A 20,802-nucleotide genomic window follows, 5' to 3' on the forward strand; every position below is an offset into this window, starting at 1 on the left:
AAAATCAACATATCTCCACATTATATGAGCATCCACCATTGGCTACATTAAACAAAATATATATATAATTCTGAAGATCTTCTCAGAGCCACCCACCAGTTCCACCAAGAGTTTCCTGTTTCATTAATCGAACAAATAGAAAAAGAAAATTCTTGATGAGGAAGTTGTGCTGTAACACGTTATTGAGGTGGGTAGAGATAAAGAATGGCAAATCCAATGATTGTTTCTCTACTGTTTGCTATCCATCATTGAGTGTGTATAATTGTGTTTTAATACACTTTGAGCGGCAGATCATAATCATCAAACCCACGCAAAAAAAAAAACAAAAAAAACAAAAAACACTTTAACATTAAGTGTTTTTTGATGGTCTTATTTTGTTAGATACTCGTACCACCCTGCTGTCTCTAAATCACACTTCCTCTCACTCGCAGATCTTTCTAACAGATGTGTGTATGAGGCTGCGATTCTACTCTGTTTTCACCATCTTGGTGTTTGTACGTTTTAAAGTCGACTCATGGGTCGGTTGTAAATGCGGACGACTTGTAGTGTGGTCGTCTCTGCTCATCTTGATCAGGGCAAAAGCAGCAGAAGAGAAACTGATTCAGCAGAGGGCGCTGATCTACCAGAAACATCGAAATCCACATGAACGAAAGAAAGGAGAGGAGGAAGAAGAACGGCGCTGCCTCGGAGCTCTGGCACGTCCTCATGCAGTGTTCAAAGCTGCGAGCAGTCTGTCTCGGCTTCACATCGTGTGTCACATCTGACTATTGAAAATGAGTGGAAGAGGAAAGGGAGGAAAAGGACTCGGTAAAGGAGGCGCTAAGCGTCACCGTAAAGTCCTCCGTGATAACATCCAGGGCATCACCAAGCCCGCTATCCGCCGTCTGGCTCGCCGTGGCGGAGTCAAGCGGATCTCCGGTCTGATCTACGAGGAGACCCGCGGGGTGCTGAAGGTCTTCCTGGAGAACGTGATCCGTGACGCCGTCACCTACACCGAGCACGCCAAGAGAAAGACCGTGACCGCCATGGACGTGGTTTACGCTCTGAAGAGACAGGGACGCACTCTGTACGGATTCGGAGGTTGAACAATCGACACCTCTCAACTTAGAAAGCCAAAGGCCCTTTTCAGGGCCACACACTTTATTCCATGAAGAGCAGAATTCTTCATTTTTAAGTATTGTCTCTGATTGTTCAATGAGGGTTTGCATAGACAAGTAGACTGGAGTACAAGCAGAAGTGATGTTCACAGCAATGAACAGTTCTGCACTACTAGAAGTGTTGTGTTTTTTTTTTATCTCTAGTCTTAAAGAAGAGCGGGTTCTTACAGCTCCTGAGCTCTGCACCTAAAATGGTACAGTTTGGAGCCTCATGGTTTTACATGTCCTGGTAGATACGATTGGTGATTTGATTAACCCTTTTTCATTCAGTGTTTCTCAAAGAAGTCCCCTACTTTCCCCAGGAAATTTGTGCTGCAATTGCTACTTTTGTGGTAAAATTAGATGTCTTCACACTATGCACAGGAATAGACACCTGCTGGTTCAGGTGCTTGTTTGCAGGTGTCTCTTTAATTTGCATTAAGCAACATTACATGCTGTCCTCACAGGTGTCTTCTCTCCCTGAGTGGAGACAAGACCCCTAGTGTCCCCTTCGTTGCTACTCGACTGGGTACAATACTGTATCCTCACAAGCACTGCTGTCATGCCTTCAATAAAAACGAAAGTACCAGGAGCAAGGCTGAGTGACTGAGTAAGAGCTGAGCAACCAAAGGAAGAAAGTGTGGGTCCAGCTCTCACACACTGGGAGTCAGCTGTTCTGGAGAAAGCTGCTGTGAGAGCTGCATCTTCTTAGCATGACACAACACCAGGGTCAGTAATTAGTCCTTGGTGTATATGTTCTATTAATATATTTATTGTATAATATTTAGGAAATTATTTCTAAACTTATGTGTTGCACTTTTTTTTTATTTGTCTTGGGGCCATATTTTACCTTTGTACCTGCTACAAAAGCTAAGCATCAATCGTCTTGCAGCATGTGTATTGTTGTTCAGGGATAGCAGTTCAGCTCTTCTTGAATAAAAGCCTGAGGACTGTTCTGCTTTATTGTTATGTATAGATCATTTACAAAGGTGTCAGATGAAAAAGTCTGAAGTTCAGGATGGATACATTTAGTAGCGAGGCAGCAAACTTAAAGCTTATACAAGTGTTGTGACAAAACATTGCCGCTAAGATATCTGTGTCCCTTTGATATTCAGTTTTAAATTTAAATACAAATTTAAATACAAAATATTGTTTTTTTCCTTTTTGAATTAAAAACAAATAAATGAAAATTAGTTTGTTTCTCAATGTCCCATTTGTTAACATAGATCACATAACGTAACCTACGATGATCAGACAAATTGAATGACATAGTATATATATATATATATATATATATATATATATATATATATATATATATATATATATATATATATATATATATATATATATATATAAAACTGTGGCCATTTTATTGAATGCTAATATAAACCTTTATAAAGTTCAGATATGGACAAAAGACACAGTTTTCTGTTTTTAGTCTTTTATTTGTTTGATCCACAAGTGAAAGAAATTCAGACCAGGATACCTGAAAACCATTGAAACAAAGTAGTTATAAACAACTTCAAATATGAAATTGATAATATTTTTGTTCAAGTGCTGAAAGAGACAATTGTGGGGTGAAATTAAAAATAAATCATAAAGTTGATAACTCTTTTTATTGAATGCTTGAAATATGGAATAAGTTTTGCCAAAATTTGTGAGACCATTTCTGGACCAGTTCAGAGTTGAAAGGGGACACACCATGCGTATCCCTGATTTAATACGTACATATAATCTAATAAATTTGAAAACAAGACCTTACACCCCCTGAATTAAAAAAAAAAAAATGACATATTGTATTTTTTGCTATTGTGGGGCAATGGAGGACCTAAATGAATTGTACTGAGGACAGAAATGCTTTACAGGCATCCTAGTCTGGCATAGTGAAAAGGAGAAACAAGCATGATATGTCCACTTTAAAGAAAGAAAATCATTAGAAACGTCACTTACTTTGTCCATGATGTTCTGCCTTAACAAAGGTCCAGTTAAAGAAGTGAACACAAACATACATTATACATTGAATCAATTATTTCTTACCCTGAGTGTCCAAAGAGTCACCGTCAATCACAGTGAGAAACTGTACAGTCCTCATCCTACATCTGTGTGTTTGCTGCTTCCTCAAAACGTGATATTCTAAACAAACAACGACCAGTAGATGACCTTTCTGCTGTTGTGTCTCTACATACACTTGTAAATTACAGAAAAGGCGGAGGTATTTGAGTTGTGATGCGTTTTACATGGATTTATTAAAGAAAAGAGAAGGACAAGTCGATGAGCAGCTGCTATCACCATGATCAATCTGTGATGTTTGGAGTCTCCCTGAACAAAAGCTCAACAACCTGAGAGACAAACATGAGTTCAGTGTGAAGAGGAAAAGCTCCAGTATCTCCTACTTTTACAATCAGCCTCGATCTCTCCAACAACACTTCGTTTGGAGCATTTTTAGGGAAAGAGAAAACACAAGTTGTCCGACTTTCAGACTGAGTGGACGAGCTGCTGCTTGCTTGAGTCTCTACGGTTCTCATGTGTGCTTTAAGGACAGCCTCCCGCTCAGGATTTATCAACTCTACACCCAGAGAATCCTCTTCAGGTCTCCTGTTGCGTTCACTGAACTGAGTAAACTATGGCAGAAGTAGCTCCAGCTCCCGCCGCTGCTCCGGCGAAAGCGGCCAAGAAGAAGAGCAGCAAGCCGGCCAAGAGCGGCCCCAGCGTGGGCGAGCTCATCCTCAAAGCCGTGGCTGCCTCCAAGGAGCGGAGCGGCGTGTCGCTGGCTGCTCTCAAGAAGGCTCTGGCTGCCGGAGGATACGATGTGGACAAGAACAAGGCCCGCGTCAAGACCGCTGTCAAGAGCCTTGTGGCAAAGGGAACTCTGGTCCAGACCAAGGGAACTGGGGCCTCCGGATCCTTTAAGATGAACAAGAAGGTGGCAGAGAAGAAGGTCAAGAAGCCCGCAAAGAAAGCCGCTCCTAAAGCCAAGAAGCCAGCAGCCAAGAAAGCAGCAGCGGCCAAGAAGCCCAAGGCCGCTAAGAAGGCAGCGACCCCGAAGAAGGCCAAGAAACCCGCAGCGGCCAAGAAAGCTGCAACAAAGAGCCCCAAGAAGGCCGCTAAGAGTCCCAAGAAGACCAAGCCCGCTAAGAGCCCCAAGAAGGCCGTGAAGAAGGCCCCTGCAGCCAAGAAAGCCCCCGCTAAGAAGGTGGCCAAGCCCAAAGCAAAGAAGACAGCAGCCAAGAAGAAGTGAGCTGTTATCATCTTAGCATCTAATTAAGAAACAAAACGGCTCTTTTAAGAGCCACACACCTCTCACACTAAATGAGTATTCCTGCTCAGCACAGGTTGCCATGTCCGCTTTTTTCTCGCTCAATGCAGCTCCCAACCCTAACCCTTTTTGTTTGTGTTTTGCATTAGTCTGTTGAAGAAGTGAGTCTCAATGGGTGTGGATTATAAATAAGCAATAATGTCCAAAGAGATCGTACTGCAGATAGAGAGTGACTGATACTGGAAATGTCATCATCAGACCCTTGATGTCAGCGGCCACTGATTACTTTAGAACACAGAAGCAACAAGTTTTAATCTGAACTAGGTCATGACTGAGATCATTTTCCAGGGGCTATGTGAATCACAATCATGATTTTATTACAACTCAGAAAGGTTGCCATGTCCGCGCTTTTCCCGCCCAATCCAGCTCCTTTCTTAACATTTGATTTCTGTGTGGGCTGAGTGGATGTTTGGGCTTGGATTCAGTATTAATAATACAAATGAATATCAACATCGATTTTCCTTTTCCTTATTATTTATTTATTTTAAAACTATCAACTTGATGAATCTATTATCAGGTAGGATAGTGTAAATGTAAAAAAAAAAAAAAGTGATTATTTAGTGCAGTGTTTCTCAAATCCGGTCCTGGGCCCCCCTGCCCTGCATGTTTTAGATGTTACCCTACTCCAGCACACCTGATTCAGATGAATGGCTCGTTATCAGGCTGGAGCAGACTTTGATGACGGGCTGATCATTTGAATAAAATTAAAATTAGAGGGATTAATCTGGTTCACGCAGAAAAAGACTGCATATGTTCTACACCTTTATTTGAACTTTGATGTTTTCAGGAATGAAAGAAATGTGAGCAGTGAAGACTGATCTACATCAGATATATGTGACAATAGTTAACTCAGCTTGGCTTTGAGCACGCTGCTCGGATTAGATCCTCATTGAAGGTGTAATAGAGCAGAGTTCAGCCCTGAGGAGCAAACTGTGCTATGCTGACGTGGCCTTCATCTATGGGATATCACCATAATGAGTAGTTGTCATAATGAACTGATACGAACCCGGATGTAGGCGCCAAATCCACACAAATCCGGATGAACTCACTGAGCGTTTACTCATAAAAGGTCGTAGGAAATTAAAAGCATCGTCAATCGATCAATACTACGGGCACATGTCTGAAAAGTTGACTCATATTTAATGAATTCAGTGGCGAAAGGATCTCCTCAGAGGTGAGTGGGTGGCTCTTAAAAGAGCCGTTGGGTGGTGTTGTCAGCAGAGCTGTTTACTTGGAGCTGGTGTACTTGGTCACAGCCTTGGTGCCCTCGGACACAGCGTGCTTGGCCAGCTCACCGGGCAGCAGCAGGCGGACGGCGGTCTGGATCTCCCGCGACGTGATGGTGGAGCGCTTGTTGTAGTGAGCCAGACGAGAGGCCTCACCGGCGATGCGCTCGAAGATGTCGCTGACGAACGAGTTCATGATGCCCATAGCTTTGGACGAGATCCCGGTGTCGGGGTGGACCTGCTTCAGGACCTTGTAGACGTAGATGGCATAGCTCTCCTTCCTGGTCCTCCTCCTCTTCTTGCCGCTCTTGGTGGCTTTCGACACGGCTTTCTTGGAGCCCTTCTTGGGCGCTTTCACTGTCTCAGGCATATTTGCTAGCTGCTCACTCGGACTGCGAGAAGCTTCCGCCGGGGGCGCTTCTTTAAAGGCTCCTCCATGCAGATAAAGCCGTGCTGCAGCTCATTGAGGATTGGCTGGGACTGGGGTTTGGACTGGGGTCCGAGCTGAGGGGGGAGGTTTCGGCTTTGTCTCAAATTTTTGCGCGGTTCCCGCTTCATAAATGCGCCGTGCGCCAAATTTCTTTGTGCGTCCTGACAAAGTGATTTGTCTTCGTGTCCTGATTCTGAGTAAAAGCAGGACAGAGAATGATAAGAAGAGTTTGAAAAAAGGAAAAGCAAGTTTTCAGCAGCTGCATCAGACTTTTAGAAAGCACAGAAGGCTTTGGAGATCATTTTCCTCCTGTGATAAAAGCTTTGTGCAGTTTGTCAGATTATTATCTGGTCTGATTTATTTGAGATTTATCACTCGAACATACAGCTCCAAATTCTTACTAATAACCAGGGTATACTTTTCCCCAGCGTTGAGCACACATTCTCAAAAACACAAGCACTCAAACATCCCAAATTATGGAATTATTTCTGTGTCATCAGAGTTTGAATGTGAATTTCTAACACTGCTTTATTTTTCAGCATCAAAATCAGACTTTGTACATTTTTTTTAAAAACACTTCATATTTCTAGCACCTATTATTTTGTCTTACTTTGATTCGGTTTCAATGTTGAAAAACTTCGAATTGATTAAGCAGTTGGTTTTAAATCCTGAATCAGATGTGTTCTGTTATAAAACTGATTATCTGTTTTTTTTTTTTTTTTTTTTTTTTTCAGTTTTCCCCCAGGTATGAACTTTATATTAAAGCCTGTCTTTAGTGGATTTTCTACAACAGTATGACACAGTGTTTAAGGGACACTGAGATTACAACAAATATTGAAAGTTTTCATATTGTAGTTTCATATGACAGAGCGCATTTCAAACTGAATATTAAAGCTATATAGAAATAAAATAAAAACTAAAAGCAACATTGGTCCAAACTCTGGAAGCATCCATGGTAATGTGTTGATAATCATTTTCAGATGAATGATGATGAAGAAGAAAATGTTTATCCATCCTCTAGTTTCCAAAGCCACACTCAGGATTATTACACTATGGCACTACAGTTACTCATTGTTCTCAGATCAAACAAAAACTTTAAGGTTCCTTAATGTTTAGGGAACATCAGGCTTTGTTAGGTTTCAGTGTAAACAAGAGGAACTTCTCTAAAGGTTAGATCCTGATTTGGTTCTTACCTTTAGATAACCACAGGCTGACGTCCTCCTTAGGTTCTGTGTTACTAGAGTCAGTGTAAAAGAAAATCATGTCTCAAAATATTCAGTTTTTAAAAGTTTTATGAAACTTCAAACTCCAAAAAATACAGCATTAAAAATCATCTTAACCTTCCTCCTGTGTTAGTTTTCTGTTACCATCTCCGGTGTTAACAGGTGGGTTTCCACCCGTGTCTTAAATCAGCTTTAAAATACAAAACAAAAACTTATCATCAGTTCTTTCCTCATCTCTCGGTTACCTTGTTAGGCTTCCATATCCATGAACATGTTGTGTTTAATATTTTTGTTGTGGGCCTCTGGGCTCATTTTTTACAAGTATACCTCCTGATTTCAATTGAAAAAAAAAAAGAAAAAGAAAAATTAACCTCAAGAGAATCATAGAAATGAATGAAAGGATGTTGTGTTCCCTGAATATTACTAAGGGGTATAGAACACATCTCTGTAATCAATTTGCCTTATTTATTTTTTCATTTTAAAATAATTAACTATTGTCATGGGTTGAAAATGAGCCATAACACCATAGATGTTACATCTATGGTGTTATGGCTCATTTTCAACCCATAACAACATAGATGTTGAAAAAACAACAAAAAATGTCAGCAATAGGACTTTCATATGAACATGTTGAAACACGGAACACATCATAACACAAAATATTAATTTAGAAGTTGAAACAAATAAAAACCAATAAAACCATTAGAAATCATTTATTACTTTGCATGTTGAGGTACCAAACTCCAAAAGATCCTACATTTTTTGTCTTGCAAAGTTCAACAGGAGCAGCCTCAGCACAAGTGACCTCCTCATCAGACTCAGATGTGTCTGTCTTCTGGCTGCTACTCTATATGCTCCTCTTCCTCAGAAACTTGCTCCTCTGCATCGCTATGCTGATCTATGTCTTCTTCCTCATTTTCTACAAAAATAGAATCTAGAGTTTCACGCACCATGACCCTTCTTTTCATTTTTGTATGCTGCAAATTGGGGACGTGCCCTCTGCAAGTCAAATGAGTGAAGTGACCTGACATGGTGGACATGCCATCTTTGTTGATTTTGTTTTTTTCTTGCATCAATACTGGACAAATGAGCATTGCCTGAAGCTCACATGATTGGGAGAGGAGGTGGCTCTAAGTGTGTTAGCTGACAGTACACTTAGGATTTCTATTTTGGCTCTAAAAATTGCTTTGTAATCTCATTTTTATAACCGGGTCAAAACCGACCCTAACACTACAAAGGATATCATTTCAACCAGAGCATTTTATAATGTAGTGAAAAAAAATGTTTTTTGTTGAATTTTGTTGAAATCAAGGTTCCTGACAAAGTCAAAAAGCCCTGATGCAATAAAAATAATTTAAGTGATTCTTTTATGCATTTAAAAACTAAAACGGGTCGGCGGCGACCCTAACACAAGAGGAAGGGTAAAAGATTCAGTGTTTAAAAAAAGGGTCATATGAAGCAACATCTTTTAGTGATGATGGCGTCAGCTGATCACCTCTGGATCATCTGTCAGTCAGCTCTAACAGCTGTTTGTGTGTCTGAACATGTGCACTGTAATAACCCAAACATTAACAACAGTAACAGAGCTTTGTCTGTGTTTTTAACCTGCTTAAAAAAACTTTCACCTGAAGAAAACCTGCTCTCTGTTTATTTTGTGACCTGAAGAAGCACAGGGATGACTTCAGCAGTAAAATGCATCATTATAAGATTATTTGTTTACTAGTTAGTCTTTAAGTAGCCCTTTGATGAACCTCATGGGTCCAAAGTGACTGAACTGAACTTTATGTGCAATATCTTTGCAATTACTCATTTCTTTTTTAATATGTGTTTGAGGAATTTCTCTGTGAAGTTTTTATTTATTTGTTTATTTTCAAACATAATTCTTACTTCTTTTCGTTTTTCTGTTCTTAATTTTTGAATAAAAATACTTTTTGAACCACTTCCCTTTCATTGCAAAACATGGGTCCAAAATGACCCGAGTGCTTCTGTGCTATTTCTTTGAAGAAAGTGTGTTTTTTATTTGCTATGCCATGTAGTTAGTATGTACTTTTTTTCTTTTTCTTTTTTTTGCCCGGCACCAACCATCTTTTTTTCCCCTTTCTTATTTCTATGAGCTGCATAGATTCTTTTCCATAGGTCCAAAACATCCCAAATAAATTTACAATGGAATTTAGTGGGTACCTTTGAAATTTGTATGTTTTCTTTTTAGGAACATTATTAGATCAATTCAAAATGTATGAAACCGAATTAGCCGCAGATCAGTGATCAGTGTAGGTCTATTAATCTCAATGGATTACTTATGAGTTTGTCTGACTGCATTCTTCAGTGTAGCCCTGACTCTCTGGTACTCTGGGTAGGAAATTGTCTCTCTGGTGGAGGTGGGTGGCTCTTAAAAGAGCCTTTGGGTTGTTTGCAGTCAGGTATGAGACTTTACTTCTTGGCGGCCTTCTCGGTCTTCTTGGGCAGCAGGACAGCCTGGATGTTGGGCAGCACGCCGCCCTGAGCGATGGTCACTCCGCCCAGCAGCTTGTTGAGCTCCTCGTCGTTGCGCACAGCCAGCTGCAGGTGACGGGGGATGATACGGGTCTTCTTGTTGTCACGAGCGGCGTTTCCGGCCAACTCCAGGATCTCAGCGGTCAGGTACTCCAGCACAGCCGCCAGGTAGACGGGGGCACCGGCTCCAACACGCTGAGCATAGTTTCCTTTACGCAGCAGCCTGTGGACACGACCCACGGGGAACTGGAGCCCGGCACGGGATGAACGGGTCTTAGCCTTAGCTCTGGCTTTGCCGCCGGTTTTGCCTCTTCCACTCATGCTTAGTCTTTCGTGAGTCTGGACTCAGAGAAGTAATGTCCCCTTCGTCTCAAAGTCCCCCTGATATAGGCTGAGAGCGCGCGCATTTCCCCGGCGCACCAAGCAGTAAAGAGGCTTGGAGCAGAGCCTGAGGCGGGGGCTCTGTCCCCCTCCTCTGCGGGGCTGAGCTCCAGGAGCGGCCTCTCACCAATCAGCAGCCGGAGCTCTCAAGCAGCGTCACCGTTTCACAGCCGCTCCTCTGCTTTAAGAGCAGCAAGGCTCCGCTCTGCTTCATATATTTCTCCAAATCAGAGAAAGGAGATAGCATGGCAAGAACCAAGCAGACCGCTCGTAAATCCACCGGAGGCAAAGCTCCCAGGAAGCAGCTGGCCACCAAGGCTGCCCGGAAGAGCGCCCCGGCCACCGGCGGCGTCAAGAAGCCTCACCGTTACAGGCCCGGGACCGTGGCTCTCCGGGAGATCCGCCGCTACCAGAAATCCACCGAGCTGCTCATCCGCAAGCTGCCCTTCCAGCGCCTGGTCCGAGAAATCGCTCAGGACTTCAAGACCGACCTGCGCTTCCAGAGCTCTGCTGTCATGGCTCTGCAGGAGGCCAGCGAGGCTTACCTGGTGGGGCTGTTCGAGGACACCAACCTGTGCGCCATCCACGCCAAGAGAGTCACCATCATGCCCAAAGACATCCAGCTGGCCCGCCGCATCCGTGGAGAGAGAGCTTAGACTGTCTGCAGCTCAATAACAACAACACAAAGGCTCTTTTAAGAGCCACCACACCAACAAAAGAGCCCAATCCTGCTGAAAATATAAATCAAACGGAATTGTCACAAAGACATTCAAAATGCAACAAAAAAATCATTGAACAAATTCAGCATCGTGAACTACTATGGTCAACTAATAATGAACTCTAACCCATTATCACTAAATTTTAAATCAAAGGTATTAACTCCAACGCTGAAGAAACAGTTAATACAGGTTAAGGAGGCAGAAAAGAGCTCTCCTCCACACGTCCTAAGCACCGCTCCACGAAACAGCCCAATGCTGCCACACAGTGGTGCTTTGTAACTCCTGCAATGAGTCTTCAATTTCAAATTGAAAACTATGACTACAGCAGAATTTTTTCTCCAATAACTGAATTCTTTTATGTTCTAATGAGGTTTTGTCCAAGAAGCAGTAAATACTTTCTAAGCCACAGAAAAAGAAAAATCCTGTGGTAACTTAAGAAGGAGACCATCCTTCCTATGTGGCTCACACACCTGCTGTTGCTTTTACTGACTGTAGACTATGAACTGTTGTAAAATTTCAAGCAAGGAGTCAGATACACCATGAAATGTTTGCTTCAGCTTTGACTGGAGAAGGAAATCCTGTTTTATCTTAGCTGTTAAAACAGCTTCAAAATGTTTGTGTGTCTCTCTTTGTTTACATCGGTCACACAGTAACTTATGCATGGTGTTGAGTTGACATTAACAGCGGAAACCGGTGATTCTTTACCCGTTGGTTTTTGTTATTTCCCTTCGTTCACAGAAAGTTTTCTCTTCACTCCCTCTGTGTCCTCTTCCTCTGGGAGTGTAACGTTGCTGTCGCTGTCTGAGGTGCTGAACAACAACATGTAAAACTGTTTTGTCAGTCATATCAAAGCTCTTCAAAGAGCCACCTCATTTCACCCCACGGCAGATATGATCACAAAGTGTTTCCACACATTGACCTGCAGCAGGCCACCCACTGGATCTGTTAAACAACTATATTCTTGAATTACTCATACCCCAGCACAGTTATAAATGACTCATCAGATTTTTCTCTCCTCTTTTCTATGTTAGTATTTCTATAAACCGTTTAAAAATGTGGGGGTTTTATGTCTCTTGAGCACTAATACACTTAAATGAATCCTTTGTTGATGAATTTTCTCCTTAACAAATCTGTAATTAACATATTTTCCTATGGGAAATGTTAATACACTTAAATGTGTATTAGAAAAAAAGAAAGCAGCAGGTCAGAAATGCTTTGGGCTGTGTTACACCTCCTGCAGCAGAGCTCTTTGGCTCTTCTATGGTGAGCGCTTCACTCTGGAAAATGTTTATTCCCTTCATTATAAATATGTGGTTGAAGAAACTTGGACAGATTGCACTGTGGTGAAGAAGATACAGTGTGACATATTTCAGTGGAAACAGGATTAATAAGATGCTATTTTCTAGGTGAAGCTATGAGCTAAAGAGAAAAGGTGTGTATCATTTGCTGAATGATTATGTTTCTCCTGTAAGAGCCTCTGTATTCAGTGTGTGCTGCAACAGGTTGGCCTAGTAGAGTGAGCTCTTTGTCGTGTTTGATGACTGTCATGATGCACCTTGTGTTCACCTGGTCAAGGCTGAGTAAATGTTTTAGTGAGGATGTCATCATTCTTTTTACACAGATAACGTTTCATTAATTGGATTGGGATGAATAGCCCCCTTTCATTTTAGCACCACACAGAGAGCTGAGATCATTTTTTAGAAGTTTAACCCCGCCTCATTACCCACTTTACAAAGAAGTGCTCAATACGTCATACTTAAGTCAATAGTAAATAAAGGAACTTTTACTTCTGCTGGAGTACAGTCACAGAGCTACTTCTACTTCTAATTTTGACTTTTGTTTTTGCAAAGGTCTCATACACTGAGCTCTTTCAGCATATTTCTCTGTTATTTTTTTTTATTGGGTTAAAGTCAGACAGTGTGAAGATGAACTCAGCGAGTCTGGACTGCATGTGAAAGATCAGAGTGCTGGAAAAAAACGTATATATATATATATATATATATATATATATATATATATATATATATATATATATATATATATATATATATATATATATATTAGGGATGCACGATATTGGATTTTTGCCGATATATCGAAACCCCTTTTGGCCGATACCGATACCAATAATCACAAGTTTTTTTGTTTTTTTCATTGTAAAGAAAGCTTAGTCTATCTTGTACTGGAATTTATATGTTACTCTTATTGTGACGGTCTTATTTGTTTAAGAGACACACATAAAACAAGACAAAATACATTTGATTTTACCATAAATAAGAAATGTATTTTTGTTTATTGTTTTCTCAAACTCAAGACATTCAGTATTGAAATACAGAAAAATAGTTTCTTTAGACCACATGAACTTTAAATGTACAAAGCATTGTCAAACTTAAGTCAAAAGTAATTAAAGGAACTTTTACTTCTGCTGGAGTTTGGTCACAGAGCTACTTCTACTCCCACTCTTAAACTTGAAGAGAGTATCTGTCCACAGTCTTCACAAACTCTGCTGGAACACACACTGAGTGTATCTGTGTGAGAGACTGCCTACAGTCTGAACACATACTGTATTTGACTTGCTGATTGTAAAAATCAAACTGATAGAGGATACAATTTTGACCTTTTTTTTTTTAAGGTCTCATACACTGAACTCTTTCAGCATATTTCTCTGATTTTTTTTTTCATTGGGTTAAAGTCAGTGAGGACTGTTTATGTTTTACTGCAGTTGTTCTGCTGCTTCAGTCCAAAGTCTAGAGCTGCCCCGTTCTCCTTCAAAAACACTTCAGAGTGAAGATGAACTCAGAGAGTTTGGACTACATGTGAAAGATCAGAGTGCTGGAAACCTCCTGCTGTCACTTCCATATTTTTTCTCTCTCTGCTTGTTTCCTGTTTGAAACTGCTGCTTCATTTCACCTTCACTGCTCCACTTCCAGCAGATCATTTCCACCCCTGGTAAAGTAAAGTAACACACACTGTTTAACATGTCTGATCATCTGTTAAACTGACCTGAGAACAGTTCAGATGGTAGTGAGAGAGAAGTGCTGTTTTTTGTGGCTGAAATGGTGGATCAGATGAATGAAGAAACAAGAAGATATGTAGTACTTTAATTAAACTGTGTACAGGACACAGGATGAGGTCAAACCACATGTTGTCTCTGTGATTAGTGTGACTTGTCACATATTTACATGATACTTGTATGCTATTTTACCAGGTAAACCTGAACTGTCCTTATAAATTCCCATGAGTATGATCACAAGGTAAATTTAAAAAAATTACAAAATGTTTTTTTTACTGATGTAATACAACATGCCTTTATAAGGCAGTTGGTTTTATTGTTTTATGATCATCTTCTCTGAACAATGGAAACATTTTGACTCTTTTCACAAGTTAGGGATAAACCGCTCAAAGAAGTTGTAAAATCACTCCAGGAAGAGCTCTCTGAACAATTCAAACCTTACTATTGAGTTTAAGCTGCAATAAGTCTTGATTTTGAATACTGAGTTTTAAAAACACAGTGAGAGCTCAATCTAAAATCAACATATCTCCTTACTGTATGAACATCCACCTTAGGTTACATAAAACAAATGGTGCCCATTAAAAATGTATGTAGGCCGTGGTACATTAGACTACTGAAACTACTTTAAAAAAGGGGATGATTAAACTTTACACCATATATTTTTACTTCACCACAGGTTAGGAATCACTGTGCTATGCTGATCACAGATAAACTAATAGTTTTGTATTTAAGAACATAGTTAGTAAAACTTTTTCACTACTTGCCTTGTCTCTGACTGTGATAAGGTATTTACTTCTATGGCTCATTGAAAAGCAAAGTCCTTCAAACTCACAAATTTATTGTATGTAACATCATCCCATCTTTTTATGACTGGACTGTCCAAAAAGTGTTTATATATATATATATATATATATATATATATATATATATATATATATATATATATATATATATATATCACCATGATGGTGCGTCACATGATGAGCTAATGTCCTTGTAGATTTTTATCTATCCTATATATATATATATAAAGATATCTTGCTTGGCACCCAGTTTCTTCTAAGGAATTTTGTAATATATTTATAAATTTATAACTAATTAAACAAGTTTGTGCTTCTCCTGATAACTTGGACCAGGTCACAACTATATTGCCCAGATTTTATTGCTTTTTCCTTTCTGTAAGTCTTTGTCCTATAGTTTCTTGAAGCCCACTACACTTGATGGGCAGGATTTCCTCATGAAATTGTAGACTCTAGAAGCTCCACCCTACACTGATAAATTCCAAATAAAAATCCTATTCAACCCATGAAAAATTATTTAGATTGTTAGCTCTGCTGAATTCATTCTTTGTTATGATGTGCCTCCTCTTCGTTGTCATATTAGTGGCAGCCAACAGGGTGTCCCAAAGTTTCCTGAAGTCTAATGTAATAAATTATGTTCTATGGCATCTCTGTGCTTTCTTCAAGCATCCTTCAGCAATTTATTAACTTATGTTGGTATATTTTGAATAGAGGTGTCCCAGTCCGATATTGATATTGGATATCGGTCCGATATCAGCAATCTCTGATATAAGCACTCCGATATAAGCAGTTTCTGTTACCCATTGGTTAATAATAAACGGGTCAGATTTTCCTCATACCTACTGTTGCTGACTTCTGTTCTTTCTTTGAATAATATCACTTAATCAAGCCTTTTCTAACATGACAGACATACTACAAAATAAGTAATCAAAGTATGTATGTTTAATGCTGATATCGTATCCGATTAATATTCGACCAATACTCAATGCTGCAGTATCAGTATCGTATCGGAAGTGAAAATGTAATATTGGGACATCCCTCATTTTAAACTTAATATGTCAAATTTAAGAAAAGGAGGCAGAGTCCTCAGGTTGATGATGATAACAATGAGACGATGAAGGAGGACCAGTTGCAGTTTCTCTCTTTGTTTGTTTGTTTGTTTGTTTCTGCATGCAAGGGAGGGAATAAATCTTGTTTCACCTGGTAGGTATTTTCTACTTTCTCTGATCCAGACCAGCTATGGAGTCCTCAAGAAGTAAAATCTGTGAAAAAAAGGAACAAAAAAATATGGCTCCATCTGGTGTTGGAATCTGGGAAGACTCTGTGTCAGACAGCAGTGTGTGTGTGTCCTGTGCTGTACAGCTTGTTGTCATGAGTGATGATATTATTGTGTTTGTGTGAAGGTGGAGGCTCTGCTATGAGTCAGGACAACAGAGGGGAGGGAACCCCTCCCTCCAAACCCCTCCATCTGTGTAGAGACCATGAGTGCCAGACCAAAGCTCAGAGGTGAGACCAGGATCTCTAACTGTCTTTTTTTTTTTTTTTTTTTAAATAATCTTTATTTAACACTCAAAGGCGAGATACAAAAGAGAAACATTGAAAATTGCATCAGTACAAGGAATAAAAAAAAAAAAAAAAAAAAAATATATATAAAAAAAAAATAATAACAATAAGTGAAGCACAAGAGAGAGATACAAAGTCAAAGGTTTAGGATGTCCCAGGGTAAGGGACTTCCCCTCTTCAAATCTATAGATTTCCTCTTCCTCAGATCAGTTTTAATGTTCTTAAAAACTGCATCACTTGTGATGACAGATTGGTGAATGACAGTTTTAGCACGGGTTTTCCAGATGTGAGTGTTTGTGATGGACATGATGAGCCAGAACAGTCTTCGGGTGTTGTCTGTAAGTGTTTCCTGAAAGAGTCCATACATGACTGACTGTTGGTTGATGCTGATGTTGAATCCAATCCCGGTCATTTTTTGTCTGATATCTTTGGTTCTGAAACAGTCCAGGAGCAGGTGTTGAATAGTTTCATCCTCGTTACATGAGGGCATCGGACACTTTTTTGTTGTTACAAAACAACTCCACTGAACCACTGCTCTAACAGGAAGCCTGTTGACACTGATCAGCCACACTACATCTTTCAGTTTTTCAGTTAACACTTTATCGTTGACATTTTTGATTATTTGTGGAAACTCAGTTTCTCTTGTATGTTTGTAGGGCACCAGTCCTCCATTTTTATGCTCGTTAACAGCGTTATAGATTTGTTTAGATGAAGTAGTTGTCCAGTTTATTTGTAAACGGTTGTAAGATGTAGTGAAGTCACCAAACAGGAGTTTGTAGTAAGGGACACGTGACCTCGCTCCTCCTTTCAGTTTGGTCCAGAGGGTTTTATTGGTTACTGCCCAGCTGGCTCCCCTGCTGAGAGCGTTAAAAACATTTTTAATGAAGGGGATCATGAGGACCGTGCTGAGGTCAGGAGCCCCCAGGCCTCCGTTTGTTTTGCTTTTGAACAAGATATTTCTTTTGGTGACTTCTCTATTAGTGCCCCAAACGTGTTTCACACATAATTTGTTCAGAGTTATAATAGTTTTTGATGTTGGAGGGAAAACGGTAGATAAAAAGAGAAGCTTTGATATAATGTGAGTTTTTATGATATTAATACGGGAATTATAAAAGGTGTTTTTATTTTCCCATTTCTGAACCTCTTCTTTAATTTCATTTATCTTTTTAGACCAGTTAAGTTGACAGCAGTCCTTACCATTTAACCAAACACCAAGCACTTTAATTTCATCTTTTACCTGTGTATTTATATGTGTTTGGTTCTGAGTCTTACCTATCCACACTGCTTCAGATTTATTTTGATTTAATTTTGCACCTGATGCCTCTTCATAAAGAGCAAGGTGAGAATTTAAAATGTCCATCTCTGTCTGGTTTCTGATGACGACAGTGACATCATCAGCGTAGGCCAAAGCAGCCACTCTGAAAGAGTCTCCAATCAGAGCACCTTTGATGCCATCGTCACTGTTTATTCTTTTAATGAGAGGACTTATTGCGATCACATAGAGCGCAGCGCTGAGAGGACAGCCCTGCTTCACTCCACGAAGTACTTGAAAAGGTTCAGTTAAAACACCGTTTATATTTACCTGTACAGTACATTTTTTATACAACAATTGAATCATTTTAACAAACTCACAGGGAAAACCGTATGCTCTCAAAACAGACCATAAATATTCATGTGATAAATAATCAAAGGCTTTTTTCTGGTCTAACCCCAGCACATAAAAATCAGTTTTACTACCATAAATAATTTCTCTTAGACAGCTGAGGTTGTCCCACATTAGACGGCCTTTGATTGCACATGTTTGTTCTTGTTCTATTATAATATCTAAGACATCATTTAGTCTATTCATTATTATTTTAGCTAATATTTTATAATCACTGTTCATTATTGTAATTGGTCTGTAGTTATCTATATCACAATCATCACCTTTTTTATATAATAAGGACATAACACCATGATAAAAGGTATCACCCAGGAAACCATCCTTAAAACCAGAGTTAAAGACTGAAACTAAGAGGTCAATGACATCATCACCGACCAGTTTATAAAACTCAGGGGACAGGCCGTCGGGACCCGGACATTTACCCAGATTTAACTGGTTAATTGCTGTGATGACTTCATCTTTCCGAACGTCACCTAACAGTGAGGAGAAGAAGGAGGGGTCATACGGTTTGATGACATCAACAAAGGAGCTGATGACGTCAGCGTCAGAAGCTAAACACCCGTACATAAGAGAGCAGCTTTCTACTACAGCACGTCTTTTCTCCTCTTCATCAAAACATAATCTACCTGTGAGATCTTTAACACATTTTATAAAGTTACTTTTCCTCCTCTTCTGACCGGCAGAGATAGAAAAAGACACATTTCCTCTGTGGTCATTGCCGCTTACCTTCTGTATATTAAATAATAATTCGTTATTAATCTCATCAATCTGACTTTTCAGTTCATTCATTTCATTTTCTTCTATTTCACTTCTATGTTTATTACACTTTAATTCAACATACCTTTTCACTTTATCATTATACTCAATGTTTCTTATTCTATTTAATTCACGGCATTTAAATTTAAAGAAGTTCATCACCCTGTTTTTCAACAGCCCCCACAGTTCAACATCAGACTTTACAAACACTTTTAAATCTAAAACTTTTCTTATCTCGTCCTTTAATTCATTAACTAGTTCGACATTTTTTAAACAATTAATATTAAGTTTCCAAAATCCCTTCACATCTTTATCACAGCACATGACAGAAGCTTTCACTATGAGATGATCTGAGTGATTGTTGAGAAGAGTTTCATATTTCAATGCTTTCATCTGTGTAGATAAATAAATCCGGTCAATTCTAGTTTTTGTTTTCCCATCAAAACGGGTGAAGCTGATTTCTTGTGGTTTTAAGACTCTATAAATATCATTCAGAGAAGCATCATTACAAATATCAGACAATAATTTACCTTCCCTTGACATGGTAAAAGGAGTGGAGGCAATTCTATCATTTTTCTCTGTAATAGTGTTGAAATCTCCACATAAGATAATAGTAAACCCAACATAAATGATTTCTCTTAGTTTTTTAAATAACTGCATCTTGCTTGCTCTGTCAGGCGCAGTGTAAACATTAATGATGCGGAATTTTTGATTCCTATAGAAGCAGTCAATCATTAAAAGTCTGCCAGGGATAATATCTCTACGTTTGGTTATATTGATATTATGATCTTTAAAGAAGATACCAACACCATCAGCACTACTTTCTCCTATGGATATTATACTGGTCCCTTTAGACCAACGACTACACACATCAACTACATCGGTGTTACTTTTAAGTCGGAGCTCTTGTAAGCACAGCACATCAAAGTCCGTGTTTTACAGATAGTTCAGCTTTTCATTCCGAAACTGAGAGGATTGTATTCCTCTCAGATTCCAAGAGCCGACATGGATGAGACACATAGAGAAGAAGAAACAAGGGGAAGTTATTTAGGACTTAACTTTTGATCAGATCGTTTCTCTCTCCCATGATCTGCAGCAGAGGCCGGGCGCTTCTTTCTTCTAACTGGGACAGGATCCGGGGGAGAGGACGAAGCTGAGCTGGAGGACGACGGGAGGCTCAACACCTCCAGTTCTCCCAGGGAGGTCAGAGGGGAGCTGGTCTGTGGTCCTCCATGGGCAGGAGAACAACAGGAAGTTTCGCTCTCGCTGGCGCTCTCGTAGTGCTCCGGGGATTCTCCGTCGCTGTCAGAAACCTCTTCACCGCTATCACTGATATCCTCAGCCTCACTGTCTCCATCTCCGATGTTAACGACCACCACACCAGCTCCATCAGCTTCTCTTTCCTCGTGCCTGATGTTTTCTTCAGGGGGAGCTGGAGGAGGAGTGGGGACTCCAAGTGGCTCAGAAACCTCATCCTCCGCCAGCAGCTCAGTGGCTGGGAGCTCCTCTGCACCCCGCTGGCTGTCTTGCTGCTGGAGAGGGGGGACCTGGTCTGGAGGCTGATCTGGAAACTGCTCGGGATCCAGATGTGGCTGCAGGTCTTCCGAGGGCTGGACGGACAGGGGAGGAGCAGCTTCTTCCTCAGGAGCAGGCTGGGGGGTTGGAGGAGGCTGGGGATTTGGAGGTGGAGGCTGTGAGGGGACAGGAGTCGTGTTTGGGACTCTTGAACTGTTGGCTCTCCTAGCTTTGTTTGCGTATGACAGGGGACAGGAAAAGAAAGTGTGTCCTCTCTGTCCACAGAGGGAACACTCGCTTTCTCCCCAGCAGGATTTGGCCTTGTGGCCCAGCTGACCACAGCGCCAACACTTCACAGTAGGACAGTCTTTGACTTGATGGTCTGAGGACTGGCAGATGAAACACTTGGCCACTTGGCCGCTGTAGATCACTCGGCCGTTGTAGGGACCCAGTGAAATGGAGTTGGGGATCTGCACAGGATGTCCACTACTGTCTTTGTGGAACTTCACTTTGTACTTCCTTACTCCGTACCAAATCCCATATTTATCAACGGGTTTGGAGGGGG

General features: G+C 40.4%; 5 protein-coding genes across 5 annotated transcripts; 3 read left to right on the plus strand and 2 right to left on the minus strand.

Annotated features, from left to right (window-relative positions):
* Window positions 1–698: 698 nt before the first annotated feature.
* LOC141806889 (histone H4) lies at window positions 699–1,765 on the plus strand. The gene has a single exon (XM_074692593.1). The coding sequence runs from the start codon at window positions 774–776 to the stop codon at window positions 1,083–1,085; it is 312 nt and encodes a 103-aa protein (XP_074548694.1). The 5' UTR covers window positions 699–773; the 3' UTR covers window positions 1,086–1,765.
* Window positions 1,766–3,726: 1,961 nt separating this feature from the next.
* LOC141806116 (histone H1-like) lies at window positions 3,727–4,509 on the plus strand. The gene has a single exon (XM_074691383.1). The coding sequence runs from the start codon at window positions 3,763–3,765 to the stop codon at window positions 4,375–4,377; it is 615 nt and encodes a 204-aa protein (XP_074547484.1). The 5' UTR covers window positions 3,727–3,762; the 3' UTR covers window positions 4,378–4,509.
* A 710-nt stretch (window positions 4,510–5,219) lies between these two features.
* On the minus strand, window positions 5,220–6,057 carry LOC141806570 (histone H2B 1/2-like). Its single transcript, XM_074692165.1, has one exon. The coding sequence runs from the start codon at window positions 6,049–6,051 to the stop codon at window positions 5,683–5,685; it is 369 nt and encodes a 122-aa protein (XP_074548266.1). The 5' UTR covers window positions 6,052–6,057; the 3' UTR covers window positions 5,220–5,682.
* Window positions 6,058–9,742: 3,685 nt separating this feature from the next.
* Window positions 9,743–10,154, minus strand: LOC141806481 (histone H2A). Its single transcript, XM_074692047.1, has one exon. The coding sequence runs from the start codon at window positions 10,146–10,148 to the stop codon at window positions 9,765–9,767; it is 384 nt and encodes a 127-aa protein (XP_074548148.1). The 5' UTR covers window positions 10,149–10,154; the 3' UTR covers window positions 9,743–9,764.
* A 299-nt stretch (window positions 10,155–10,453) lies between these two features.
* Window positions 10,454–10,864, plus strand: LOC141806209 (histone H3). The gene has a single exon (XM_074691545.1). The coding sequence runs from the start codon at window positions 10,454–10,456 to the stop codon at window positions 10,862–10,864; it is 411 nt and encodes a 136-aa protein (XP_074547646.1).
* The last annotated feature ends 9,938 nt before the right edge of the window (window positions 10,865–20,802 follow it).

The sequence above is a fragment of the Halichoeres trimaculatus genome, unplaced genomic scaffold (genome assembly GCF_033239565.1).
Source record: "Halichoeres trimaculatus isolate MK-OKI-2021-1 unplaced genomic scaffold, fHalTri1.1 fHalTri1_scaffold_2, whole genome shotgun sequence".
NCBI classification, from domain to species: domain Eukaryota; kingdom Metazoa; phylum Chordata; class Actinopteri; order Labriformes; family Labridae; genus Halichoeres; species Halichoeres trimaculatus.

What these genes read in the sequence shown, in the direction of transcription:
- LOC141806570 (XM_074692165.1), bottom strand. Translation starts at nt 6,051, where the DNA reads ATGCCTGAGACAGTGAAAGCGCCCAAGAAGGGCTCCAAGAAAGCCGTG.
- LOC141806481 (XM_074692047.1), bottom strand. Translation starts at nt 10,148, where the DNA reads ATGAGTGGAAGAGGCAAAACCGGCGGCAAAGCCAGAGCTAAGGCTAAG.
- LOC141806116 (XM_074691383.1), top strand. Translation starts at nt 3,763, where the DNA reads ATGGCAGAAGTAGCTCCAGCTCCCGCCGCTGCTCCGGCGAAAGCGGCC.
- LOC141806889 (XM_074692593.1), top strand. Translation starts at nt 774, where the DNA reads ATGAGTGGAAGAGGAAAGGGAGGAAAAGGACTCGGTAAAGGAGGCGCT.
- LOC141806209 (XM_074691545.1), top strand. Translation starts at nt 10,454, where the DNA reads ATGGCAAGAACCAAGCAGACCGCTCGTAAATCCACCGGAGGCAAAGCT.